Below are 14,484 nucleotides of genomic sequence, written 5' to 3' on the forward strand. Positions count from 1 at the left end.
TTAGTTCTTCTTTTTCAAGTTATTTTACTTTTTTATTCATATACAATTTCATTATGGAATTGCTCTGTGTAATAATGACAGGTTTTCCTTTGGTTCTTATGACTTATGCAACTGTTCGTAAATGTACCATGCCACAAACATGTGCGACGGCACGACTAACAAAGTGAACTTTCTTGCTTACTGATTGAGATTCCCCTGGCATCCCGCCTATGCCATTCAAATTATTGTCTTTGCAATGTTAATGTTGGATTATGTCGTCATGCAGATGCTATTGATGTTACTTTGTCAAAATCAATAAAAATCATTTATTTTAAAAAAACCTGGATCATTGATGCTCTTATACTTGCCTATGATGTCCATTTGTGTTCACTGTGCGAAGATGCTTATGCAATGCCATTGCAATGTACTGTGTTGTATATTCTCAAATGGTAATAAAGAATTTTTTTTACAAACTAATCACTGATCACAAATCAGTGGCATTTAAAACTTTAATATGTAATGCTGTGCATTCAAACCTTTGTCATAACTGTAGATCACAGTTAGTGTCCTCACTTTGTGTCACTATGGTCACAAAATATATAATTACCAACTTCACTACCATTCAAATTTAAGTTTCTGGTCAGACTTTAATTTGTTGTGCCATTATTTTTCATCGTGGTGAAACAAGTTTCATGTCACTATACAATATATTTTTAAAAAACTACACAGGAAGGACAGAATGTGATGATAAAAAAGTTTTTTTAAACACATGCTGTCCAAAAAATTCAAATATTGATACCTACTAATTCTTTATCCTAAATTTTAATTTTACATTAGACCTTTTCACAAAGGTAGAAAGGTGTTGTGGAATAGGCCTTACATCAAACAGTAGATATGTTATGATGTGGCAGAGCTTAGTTCATGACTTTTGGGAAAAACCCACCGATAGTGTTAATATAGCTTTTTAGATAACATGTGTTATTATGAACAGTTGGACAAGCACATTGCTTACGTTTCTTTTCAAAATCTATTAGATTTGTATTTTTGCCCAGTGTTTCATTATGACTATATAATTATGCTCATCTTCTCCTCTGTAGGTGCTAAGTGGTGACATCATTATGTGAAATTATTGTTACTCTTGTCTGAGATACACAAAAATACCTTTTTGTTGCCATACCTTTTTTAATTATGTTGATATTCCAAACTACAGCTATATTATGTCTGGCAACTTTGAAATAACACCTGTTTCTACAACTTTCTTTACTACTTCACACATGAAAACATATGCACATTACAATTATTACCTTTCACTTACCTTTCTGTCCATTTTCTACAACACATATATATGTCATACCTGTGAAAAAAGGGTTAGTCTTGGCAACAGCTCTTCATTATTTAAAGAATGTGATTAGTTCCTAAGGTAAACTTTTTTCTTCTTTTATGTGTTTTTACATTTTTATTCTTAATTTTCAGGTCAACAGGACCAACAAAACAAACAGAGATTCCCTAGGTTCAAGGCACAAAGTGCAAAGTTGGGTAAAATGAAACAAACCTTAAGGGGTTTAGGGAGGACAACTATGAAATAAGTTGCTTCACAATGTTCAGGTCTCTCTCTTCAGTTACATTTACTATATGGAATAGCCGACAGTACGTAGCAGTACTGTCCAACTGCTCCGCTATGTCCCTGCCCTATGTCAACCTCTGTACAGGGATGGTACCAGCAAGTGGGAAAGAAAGTGAAGCCAATGAGGGCGCTGGTGGTACATTGGAGGCAGCAGAGATAGATGGTGTTGCAGAATCTCCCTCAGCCGCAGCAGACAATGTTTGGGCAGCACATTCTTGAATCTCCCTTTCTCTTGATCTTTGAGCTCGTTGCCATCGTGCATAGACATAAGGTGCTTCTTCATATCCATTGTCCCAAATGAATATTGATGCCTGATTCCACATTTTACAAAAGTTACATATTACAAGTGGGGCATTAACTTTTTCCAACTGGTGGGAGAGTAAAAAAACTGTCACACCACGGACTCACGCTGCCTCCTCCTTGTTGTTACTACTTCATCCTCCTCTGCACCCAGGACTTCCTCTTCTGCCTCTCTATCCTGCTGTCCCTCCTGATCAGCTCCATGTCCCTGATCAGCCATTGTCAAGCCTAGAGAGAAAACAGCACCTCAGCAAAGAGAATAACTCCTTCCACTTCAGTACGCTGGAGGGTCATTATAAAATCAGGAAATACATTTCCCGTTTACCTCCATTGGTTGCACTGGTAGATAACCCAATAATGTTTACAATCGAGAGGTACCACAGTTCCATCGCAATAGGTTTTAGGCAGTACCGCAATACCAGCAAACTTGAAAAAAATGTGAACTAATATTTTCAAACACAGACACAATAATACATAAACACTACAAAAGACATGGTTGAAAAATCCATTCTGTAATGTTAATATTTACATACAATTAAAGGTAAAACTGTAGTTAGATTTCGGCTACATACATAGCCAAAAATCAACCAGTTGTACAAAACAGTACCCAAAGAACCACAGAACTCAGGTCTAATACAGTTGTTTATTTGAATATGCCTTCTACATGTCACATGCACATTATTTGCATAGACTTAACGTATCTGCAATGCAAAATACACATACATATTTCGTAATTCTATGTGTTTCACATATATAACGCACTCAAACAGTAAAGCACCTTCATCCTTATATGTTTAAAAACACTGAAATTCCATAAAAAACACAGAGGTTAGAGATTAGTTATAGTTAGGGGAACAATACTTTATTACTTCAACACAACCCCTACTTAAACAAGACAAACATAAATTATACAAACCCTGAATGCAGTGGCTGCTACCCAGTAGGTGATGGAGAGTAAAATTGACAGTTTCTATAGACTTGGTCATACTCTGAGATGAGCACCATCGTAAACTTACAGATAAGGTGAAATGTAATGCAGAGAGTCTTAAGGAAGAGGATCCTGCAGTTAAGCGACTGCATACCAATGTGGCTGACCTACTGTGCAGAGTGGAGTTCCAGGGTTGTCGAGCCAAGGATGCACACAGGCACAGTTGACACAATAATCTGAGGATCGCTGGTCTGCCAGAGAGGGTGGAAGAACTTGACATGGTGGCCTTCCTCGAGACATGGCTGAGGAGGGAGGTTGCGCCCCAGGGACTGTCATCTTTTTTTGCCCTGGAAAGGGTGCATAGGGGGCTTGCAAGGCAACCACCGGGAGCACCTCCTTGTCCTTTCGTGGTCAGGCTGCTCCATTACTGGGACAGGGACTTAATGCTGCGGAAAGTCTAGGAGGTATGTACCTTCCACATTGACCAGGCCATCATGGCAATATTTCCAGACTATACTGTGCTGGATCAGCAACAGCATGCCTCTTTCATTGCTGAGAGCAAGGGGATGAGAGAGTCCAGAGCCAAGTATATGCTCTTGTTCCCTGCCTGCCCCAAAGTCATGCTAGGGGGAAAATGCTGTTTTTTAGCCACCCACCAATGATGTGGAACTGGCATGGAATCCTACAAGGCCAGAATGGGAGGAGAGCAGAGCATGGAGCTGCCCAAATGGAAATGGCGGCAGAGGAGAAGCTGGGCAGAGAATAGTGGATTGCGCCCAGACCGTAAACACATTGAGAGGGATAGGGTGGCCGTATTGGATGCGGCACCCTCTTTGTAAAATTTATCAGGCCGATCATCGAAAGAGGTCAGTGCAACAACTTCATCTGAATATTTGGACTCTGACACTTTACCAGAGGAGCTTACAGATGGGCCGCAAATCACCCCCAGGATGGCAGATGACGTTTAATGTGAAGGCAGCTGCCTTATTGTATTGCGTGTCTTGTGAATGCTTCCTCACCCGAGGGAATGACCCGTCATGTGGTGCTGCACACGGCAGTTACCTGAGGGGCTGCTCAGGCAGACAAACCTTTGCATTACTGAGGTGCGTTGGTTCTGGATTCATATGATCCTGCACCTTTTCCATGAGGGGGGTCAGTGGCGGAGAAGCTTCCCAGCCAGAATAAAATGGATCCACACCTTCCTGTAAACTCCAGTGCGGCATGCTGGCATTGGGAGTTTGGGTTGTGTCACTTGTATTGGCTGTTGGTTTTGGCCGGGGCACCGTTGCGAATCTGACTTGGGGAGGGTCATTGGGAACTCTTTACTTGTTTATGCTCAGTCTGTGTACATGGTTGCGGCTGTATTTCCGTGGGGGTAGTGGGGACTAGACACAGCCACTTGCACTAGCCATGACAGAGAGGCCAATGCTATATGCGTTTCTTAAATGGAATGTCAGGGCAATGGCCTTGGCCAGTAAAAGATACAAAGTTCTATCCTATTTAAAATGTTGGGGCATGGATGTGGCTTTCCTCTAGGAGACACACCTGAAACCATTAAGTTACAGAGAAGAAGCAGGTTACCGATTTTACCAACTAGTTACTCTGCTTTCTCTAGAGGGGTTTAATATGGGTTAAGTCAGGATCCCCTTTGGAGACACTGAGGACACATGCTGACAAGGACGGTCAGTATAGGATAGTGGTGGGGAGGCATAATGGGCTTAGGATATTGCTTGGCAGCATTTATGTCCCTAATGTAGTCTAGATGCAGTTTCTTGCTGCACCGTCCCGAGTCCTGTCGCAGAATCCTGATGCTCTGATGGGGCTGGAGGGTGACTATAACAGCGTAGAAAACAGTGTTTGACAGATATACTCCACCCTTGGCAGATTCCCTCTTGGTGAGACTGCCACAAAGCCTGCACGATTGGCAGGACCACTGGCTTTTAAGGGATGTGTGGCACAACCTTAGCCCACGACTGAGAGAGTATTCCTTTTACACACCAATGCATAACTTGCATGTCCAGCTGGACACAGTGTTATGCTTGGCGAAGCCTGCTGTGTAGTGAACAGTACTGAGTATTTCAGTTGGACACTGTCTGACCATAATTCCCTGCGGGTGGACCTGTAATGGGGGTGCTTTATAGCACCTATACCTACCTGGAGGCTCAAACCTGGCTCGCTATGCAAACCCACTTTTAGAGACCCACTGGCTGAGGTGATTGCAAACTGTTTTACAGTGAATATGTGTATGGTGTCCCATATGATTGGTGAATAGGATGCCTTCAAGGTAGTTGTTAGGGGGCATTGTATCAGCCAGTTGGTGGCATTGGGGCACTCACTTCGGGCAGAACTATCCACACTGGAGTTGAGTCTCCGGCGAATGGAGATTGAAAGCGTGACTAGTCTCGAGGCCCAACAGACCCTGAGATAGGAGCACTTGAAGCGGGAGCACCTCAATAGAATACATGTGGAAGGTGGGTGTGCTGGACGGCTGCTTGCATATCTCATTCAACCAGGAGACTGAGGAAGTCCTATTACACAAATCACTGACTCAACGGGGCCAGATTTTATTCTCAAGCAGAAATCCACAATCTATTTAGTGACCATTATAGGAATCTGTAGGGAGCGAGCAATCCAATCTCAGAGGATATGATGGATATATTTGTGAGCAGTGCAACTCTCACTCAGTTGCCAGAAGGGGAGCAGGAGGCATTGGGGGTCCCTATTGGAGAGTCTGAAATTTGAGCTGCTGTACAGGAACTGCCATGTGGGAAAACTCCAGGGACGGATGGTCTGACAGTCTAATTTTACCAAATGTATGTGTAATACCTGTCAGCCTTGGGGTGGTCTTCCCCCAAACTTTCTGCCTGCTTGCATCCAATTTTGCTGAATTTTGTTTTGTTGGCCTTAGGACTCTGCATTTTACTACTGCTAACCAGGGCTATGATGCTTGTGCTCACTCACCTAAACATGGCTTATAACTAACTAGCATATTTAATTTACTTCTTAGTCCCTTGTAGAGTGGTATACCATGTACCCAGGGCATGAAAATTAAATACAACCAGTGAGTCAGCAGAATCTACTGGACCACCTTCTAACTAGCACTCTAAAATTACATCAGGCCTGCCATTGCAAACTGAATGCAGTGTTATACTGCCATTTTAACTTGGCATTTAAAACCCCTTGCCAAGTCTTCAACTCCCCTTTTATTACATCTAAGTCACTCCTAAGGTAGGCCCTAGGTAGCCCATAAGCAAAAAGAAAAAATTATGAACGGAATGCTAACAAATCAAACATTCAACCCCAGTCACAGATCTGAATTTAATCCATTGTGTTTTTTGCGCACCACGTCACCCCAGTTTGGACCCAGCCATATGCAAATCAGTCGTAACCCTGCTCCCCTTGGGACCAGCCCTGCCCGAACCACCAGACCAGGTCCCCCCTGGACTGGAAACAAGCATCCTGAGACCAGTTTCGGGTATCACCCCTCATCAGCCAGGCTAGTTTGAATCCAGTGGCACAGTGAGCACGGGACCCACATCTAGGAGTACCCTTCCCACGTAGCGTGACTAAAGCAAAAAGAGCAAACAGTGGACAGAATGCTGAACAAATAAAACATTCAGCCCCAGTCACATTCTGGGTTTAATCCATAGTTTTTTGCACACTTTGCCACCCCAGTTTGGACCCAGCCATATGCAAACCAGTCTTAACCCTGCTCCCCTTAGGAACAGTGAAGTACTGGGTATTCCAGACCCAGCGGTGCAGGGGCACACACCCTATGACTTCGGGGTTTCACCCTGTTCCGGACCTACAGAAACACAGAGTCTTCTGGGTGAAGTCAAAGAATCGTTTATTGGCTGCAGACCAATGACAGGTATCCTAGAAGTACACCAGCGTGTATGTTCTCAGGAGACTGCTGAAAATCATAGGAACGGACTTCTCCTTAAGTACAAAATATCATGCTCCAGGCACACATTCCTTGGTTTACGATATGGTCATATAAAAGCATACATTACAAACGAAAAAGCAGAGTCATGATGACCATCCCACATTCCAGTTGGCCAGCCCACAATGATTTACACCGGAAGGTTCAGATCCCATGTTTGAAGTAAATAGACCCCCCAATAAACATGAGCATCTCCTGTTTTGGGAAACAAGTCATAAAGCAGGAACAAGCAGGTGTGGAAGAGATTAGCCGGGGGATTGTGTAGAATGAAAGGGTTTTATGACGGGTCAAGCCCTGATACGAATCACAGGTAGAGAGAGGAAGGGGAGCTCGTGAGACCGGTTTGACCCGGGGCAGCAGAGCCAGCTGCCCAGGTCACAGAGAAGTCAGAGGGAGAGCCCATGTACTGTGAGGCCCGTATTAACTCCATCATAGCCTATGTGAGGGCAATGACAAGATGGCCACTGCTTCCAAAATGGAACCCGCGTAGTTGAGCAGAATAACGTGTACACAGTGCATTCGTAGCTAGAACGGCACATAAAGCACTCGTACGTGCCGCATTTACCATTTGCGGTTCGCTAATACCAAGATAGACAAGGGTAGGGCCCTGTCCCCTACGCGGTTCCGAAGAGCAAAGTACGACAGACCCTCCTTTTGCCCTTACATAGGCAATCACTATACTCATCTTAATCCGAGTCTAGGTCAATGTTCACGAAGTCATGGAGATGTTGCTGTAGCATCATCCTATTGCTTAGCTCGTCCCTCGATACAGGCTTCCTTACACATAAGGTAGTACAGAGGCCACATATCGCAGGAGCACACTGTATGCATAGACAGAACAGGAAAAGAATGGCTAAGATCATTCCAATGACCATCAGAACTTTCCAACCCCAGGCAGATATCAATTCCCAGAACCATCCCATCAGTGACCAATCTCCCTTATCCACGTGTATGGCTTCAGATATTTTATGGAGTTTGGAGATGGCTTGATACACTGTTGGAGCATTATCTGGTATGAAAATGCAGCAACTGGATTGGATGACCTTGCATACCCCACCACGGTCTGCAAGAATAACGTCTAGGACCATGCGGTTCTGCAAAGTCATAAGGCGATCCGCTTGGAGCTCAGCTGTCAGATTACTAAGGGCACCAGCCGTTACATTGACGGTGGATTCAACCACACGAGTCAGCTGTCTCAGGTTCCTACTATTGACCATCGGTCCCCAAAACGGCAGGAAACCCAAGAAGAAGTCTCCTGCTTCCTGACCGGCAGTGTCCTCCTTACTAATCACACCTCTCACAACTCTGGTCTTGTGATAGTCAGAGGCGGCAGTAAATGTCGGCGGTAGCAAGTTCGCAATATAACATGTGCCCGAGAAATCAGGGGGCAACCATGTATATGCTCGATCATGACAGATGAAATATGTGCCCTTAGCAGCCAAAAACGCAGGGGAAAACTGTGACGGGAAAGTGTACGTTTCAGTACAGTCACTTCTTCCCAGTTGAGCCCTAGGGTTCTTACCATTACCCTGTAAGCAGAACCGACCCATGTGGGGTACGACCCAGATTGGAGATGAGATTTTTCGCTGTCTTTCACCCAGACTAGTACTATACCCCGTCGCGTTCCATCCTACATAAGGTCTCAGCTCTTCTTTGGGAATGGATGAGTATGCATTAATGTCTCTACTCATATCGGCAACTCCTTTCATCAAAGCCTTATTATTGGTGATGGGTCTGATGGAACGCGGTGGGCGAGGGGAGTATGTATCTAGAGCATAGAGAAACATGGTTTGGAATGCCCATGACGATCCATTGTAACTGTACGGTAGCACCAGGTAGGGAATACCCTTGTTAGTGGTATGTGGCATTAACCCACAGACCCAGCAATTGGTCGTATTCATTACCAGTTGGTGCTGGTGCAAGAGTTGGATAAACGAGTTATTTACGAACTCTGATCGTCTGGTCTGTTCGTGCTCAGGCAAAGGGTGAAAAGAGTGAGAGGAGGCAGTAAAAAAGAAGTATAGGCTGTTGAGTGGGTGCAATGGGCTTTGGAGCAGAGAAAAACACACATCCTACAATAAACATCATGATACTACACAGTGTAAAAAGGCACAAAAAGACAAAACATTTACTTTTGACAATTCTACACATTCTGGCTTGAAAGTTCATTTCCTCAATCGGTCTCTCCATCTTACAAAACTCCATCCTCTACTCGGGCCGCTCGCGGTGGATGAGTTTCTTCTGCTAAGGAGTACGCCTGTCAGTCCAGGGAAACGCCCTAGACCAACCAGAACCGTCGACCTAGCGTCTTCGGCCTGTACCCCAAAGTCTTGGCACCGCGACCCTGCGGCAGAACCCGGATGGTGGTTCGAAAAACAAAAATCAAGAAAGTCCTTCAGATGGGAGAGCAAAAAATGTCAAAAGGGAAATAATGAGGAAATCTTTATTTGTCCATGGGCCTAGGTCTCAAGTTATAGCGGAGACGGCCAGGTGCCGTTTGGTCTTGAAAAAGAAGTTCAGGCTCAGTGGTGTCCAGTCGATTCGATGGCGGCACAGCTTCCTGCAGAATATTGTCACTCTCTTGGACTGAAGCTGTGTCTTTTAAGCGTGCGTCACTGAATGGTACAAAGCGAGGTACAATGTCTGTCTCTGAGTCGGCGACACCCTCTTTGACCCACTGGTCATATGGCAGAGGCAAGGGAACTACCTTGCAGTGAGTACCATGAATCCAGTGCTTCTTCCCTTTCACTCGCACTGCTGATCTTGTCGAAAGAAGAACAAGATGAGGGCCAATCCAGCGAGGTTCGTCGTTGCCCTTACGCTGGAAATTCCGTACCAGGACCCACGAGCCAGGGTTGATGGGGTGTCCAGGAGGTTCAGAGGCTTGGGGAAGAGTATCATGTACCTGTTGGTGCAAAACACGCAGTTTAACAGTCAAATCATACAGGTAATCGAGCAGTACTGGATGCTCTATTTCACTGAACTTCGTAGGCCTTGGCACACCCCATACGTTGGCCGGGCGGCCAAAGACTACTTCATAAGGACTAAGTCCCACTCGTGAGTGTATCGTCATTCTGGTGGACAAGAGTGCTAGGGGCAGAGCGTCAGGCCATTTAAGACCGGTGCTCGCTTGGATTTTAGCCAACTTGAGCTTTAAGGCTCCATTGTAGCGTTCAACCAGTCCAGCTGATTGGGGGTGATTTGCAGCGTGAAATTTCTGCCTTATGCCTAAACCTTCACATACATTCTTCATCACTTTACCCACAAACTCACTTCCGTTATCACACCATACCATTCTCGGCATTCCAAACCTGGGGAAGAACTCCTTCACAAGGGCTTTGGCTGTGGATAGGGCAGTGTTATCTTTCAGAGGATAAGCCTCTACCCATTTGGAGAAAGCACAAACAACCACCAATACATATTTTAGGTTGTTGCACCTTTCCATGTGAATAAAGTCCAGCTGCAAAACTTCGAATGGACATGATGGGGGTGCAAAGTGACCGGCCGGAGTTGGGGTTCCCCTACCAGGGTTGTACTTCAAGCATACCATACAATTCTTGACCACATTCTCTGCACACTTGGGAATCCCAACATTCTGCCATACTGGAGCCAACAACTTACAGATACCTTTCGTACTGATATGTGCCATTCCATGCGCCATAGTAACCACTGGAAGCACGTATGCATCAGGCAACAACCATCGCCTATGTTCTGTCAGGTCAATCCAACAACCATTCTCATCCAACTTACCCATACTCTCTCTCCACTTGCTTAACTCTTCTTCTGTAGCTTCAGCCTGAAGCGACTTCACACTCTCTATTGTGTTCTCACACATTCCCACATCATTAACCCATCTTGCGGGGCCTGCAACATACATTCTAGTCTTCACATTCTGTGCGGTTTCTCTCGCGGTCTCATCAGCAAACGCATTCCCACGTCCAACGTCATCTGTGACTTTCCTGTGCGCACTACATTTCATGATCGCAACTTGCAAAGGTAGGGTCAATGACTCAAGGAGATCATTCACCAATTTGCCATTCTGAATTTTAGCTCCATGCGACGTCAGGAACCCACGCTCTTTCCACAGTCGCCCAAAATTATGAGCCACGCCAAAGGCGTACTGGCTATCCGTGTATATGTTCACTCTCATTCCTTCAGACAACACACATGCTCTCGTGAGGGCGATCAATTCTGCTGCTTGGGCCGAATTATGTGGCACTCGTGCAGTTTCCACGACCGTGTGCAAAGTCGTGATAGCATATGCAGCAGTCGTGTCACCATTAGGGAGCTTGAAACATGACCCATCTACCCATAAAGTGCCATCACATTCAGTTAGGGGAGTATCTTTGAGATCTACTCTCCCTTTCGTCTCTTCTTCTGTTCTGAAAAGACAGTCATGTTGCTCAATCTCATCCGAGTCTGCTGGAATCGGCAATAATGTGGCTGGATTCAGCGTATTGCATCTTTTTATGTGTATGTGATTCGCTAACAGTGTGAGTTCATACCCTGATAATCGCGCACTAGTCAAGTGTTGTGTCTTGGTTCTATTCAATAATGTGTCTACAGCATGTGGAACCATAACGATCAATGTGTTGTCCATTACCAGACCAGCAGATTGTCGGATAGACATCGCTGCAGCAGCTGTCGCTCTCAGACAGCTTGGCAATGCCCTCGCTACAGGGTCCAAGGTTGATGAAAAATATGCGCATGGGCGCGGTCTGTCGCCAAAAGGCTGTGTTAACACTGACAACGCACAACCATCTTTCTCGTGAACATACAATGTAAAAGGCTTACTGTAGTCAGGAGTGCCCAACACAGGAGCTGAACACAACGCATTGCGCAATTCCACAAAACTTTTCTGGCACTCTTCAGACCATGGGATAGGATTCGGTGTGTCCTTGCATGTTAAAGCTAACAAAGGTTTTGCCAATAAGGAAAAACTAGGGATCCAATGCCTACAGTATGAGGTGATGCCCAAGAAAGCACGTACTTCTCTCTGTGTCTTCGGCACACTCAACTGTGCAATGGCTTGAATTCTTTCTGGGGTCAGTCTCCTTCCCTCCTTCGATAAGAGATGACCTAAGTAGGTCACTTCTTGTCAACAATATTGCAGCTTAGAGAGAGACACTTTGTGATGGAAAGCGGATAAATGGCGCAACAGTGACAATGTGGCTTCTTTACAGATCTTCTCAGTATCCGCGGCGATCAGTAAATCGTCCACGTACTGGATCAGGATAGCGCCACCAGGTAAAACAAGTGCATCAAGCTGCGCTTTCAAAGCTTGACTGTATATGGATGGACTCTCGCAGTAGCCTTGGGGAGCGCGTTTGAAGCGGAAGCTTCGGCCTCCCAAACTAAAACCAAAAATGTCTCTGCTCTCTTCTGCAATTGGGATACTAAAGAAAGCATTCTTTAAATCGATCACTGAAAACCATGCAGCAGAGGCTGGAATCATCGTTAACAAGGCAGTTATATCGGGGACAACCGGAAACTGAGGCACAACAATCTTATTAACCTCTCTAAGATCAATCACAAATCTGTAAACAGGTGGCTGTGAAGGGTCAGTTCGCTTTAAAACAGGTAAAATCGGGCTATTGCAAACGTTGCCTCTTGTCTCTTCGATCACACCCTTATTAATCAAATCGCTGACAATATCTAACAATGCTGTCTGCCCTTCATTAGAGATCTTGTACTGGGGAATACGTGGCAGTCTGACATTAGCCTTTAGAGTCACCACATATGGTGGTATTTCCAAGAGGCCCACATCATTGGGACCAGTAGCCCAAAGGGCATCCGGAAGGGATGACAATTCAGGTGGCATCGTGTTTTTAGACAAATACATTGGGAAACCACTTTCTTGCCTAATGTAAGTTGTACTCCCGAAGGAGAACAATACAGTGTAGCGTGCAATCTTTTCAACAAATCTAATCCCAGCAAATTCTCACCACAACCTGTTGTCAGGATTAGGGGTGCTTTCAGCTCGCAAGGTCCAACAGAAAGTGACATGGGACTGGAAATCGGGTTCCTAACTGGGGCGCCAGAAAAACCTACTGAAACATTTATATCGCCAGACAAAGGTGCGCCAGGGAGTTTTGAATGCATGATTGAACTCTTTGCAGCACCAGTGTCTAGCAGAAAAGGCTCCGTTACATTTGCTGTAGTCACCTCAACATACGGTCCACTCTGATCCACTGGCACTGAAACAACTCCCTCTCTCTATGGCTATGGCTGTCCTAGTAACCATTATTTTCTGCATCACCGTCCTCTACATAATAATCATTATTGTAATACTGTGCCGTATTACCAGTCGCGTTAGCTTGCTGATCAAAGCTATTAATTGCGCTTTGAGGCGGAAGAGGACGCGCGTTTTGGGGAACACTTCCACGCCCTCTGCCTCTAGGAGCTTGCTGACCACCTCTACCTCTGGCGCCATACGTGTTACCGTTCCGTTGCATTAATTTAGGGCAACTGTACTTAAAATGACCTTCCTCTTTGCAGTATGAACATTGGTTGGGACCTACCGGGACACGTGGTTGATAATACCCATTCATTTGCTGGTTTGTCTGAAATTGTTGGGGTTGGTGATAGACACCTTGGGGTTGTCTATAATTATTACCACCGCCACGTGGTGGATAGGCCTGCTGTAAAAGGACCTTTGTCTTTAGTTCCTTCGTTTTCTTCTCCGTCCTATCTTTCTCGTCCTTATCTCTATTCTCATAATACTGTGCAGTAGCCAGTATTTGCGCTGAAGAGGAAACGGCCCAAGAACTCTCTGAATCTTTCAACTTTTTACACAGGTCAGGAAGTAAATTCTGCACAAGCTTATCCACAAACAACCGTTGGCCACCCTCAGTACCCATATCTTGCCCACTGTGGTCAATAAACGTTTCCTCAAACCTAGTAAAGAAGTCTGACACTGTCTCATCTTTCTTCTGCTTGCATGCCGATAACTTGTCCCAATTTACGCGCATCGCAGGCATTATTGTCTTCATATACGTGATGATTCTACCAGGCAATTCAGCTACTAAAGGTTCTGGTTTCGCACCACCCGTTTGTCTAGCATCAGCAGCAACAATGTTAGCCCATGTATCCCCTAGTTCTGCATTGTGATCTACATTACGAATTGATCCCCATAGAGGCTGTGGAACAACATTACCAAACAACATATCTATGTCGGCCAGATTCATAACGCATGACCCTGCCGTCTGTGACAACTCTTTATAATAACCTGCTGGGTTTTTACGGGGATCAGGCAATGTCTGCTTAAGTGCTAACACCTCAGAGCGCTTCCATGGAACATGCACCCAAACACGTTGGAAATGCGCTGGCACAGCAGGATTATTGCCGACAGCTGCAACTGCTTCTTTCCATACCGGGGGAACTTCTCTCATAGGGTATTGTCGCGCTTTTGCCTTATTCCCCACAAGGACCTCTTGTTCAAACAATGACTGTTGCCAATCGTCATTCCTTAAGGACAATACAATCGCAACTGCTTTATCTACTTCGCGGTCCACAATTATACCAGTTCCAAAATCGCACCTCACTCTACACAATTCCTGCGGATTTGGATTTCTACCACTATCCTCCAATTCTTCACAGAGAATTTCGCACATTTTCTCAAACACATATCTCTGTTTCGGGGCATCCCATTGATGGAAAGTGTTAACAACCGATTCCACATCATACAGTGAAGGGAAAACGATCCATCTA

General features: G+C 45.1%; 1 protein-coding gene across 1 annotated transcript in view; it reads right to left on the bottom strand.

Annotated features, from left to right (window-relative positions):
• Positions 1–1,856: 1,856 nt before the first annotated feature.
• Positions 1,857–14,484, bottom strand: part of LOC146822611 (nuclear receptor subfamily 4 group A member 3-like) — an 828,495-nt gene continuing 815,867 nt past the window's right edge. The window contains exon 6 of the mRNA XM_085606781.1: positions 1,857–2,131. Coding sequence (XP_085462907.1) covers positions 2,126–2,131 — 6 coding nt within the window. The 3' untranslated portion in view covers positions 1,857–2,125. The remainder of the gene's footprint in view (positions 2,132–14,484) is intronic.

This window comes from Triturus cristatus, chromosome 5_2, assembly GCF_964204655.1.
Source record: "Triturus cristatus chromosome 5_2, aTriCri1.1, whole genome shotgun sequence".
Taxonomy (NCBI): domain Eukaryota; kingdom Metazoa; phylum Chordata; class Amphibia; order Caudata; family Salamandridae; genus Triturus; species Triturus cristatus.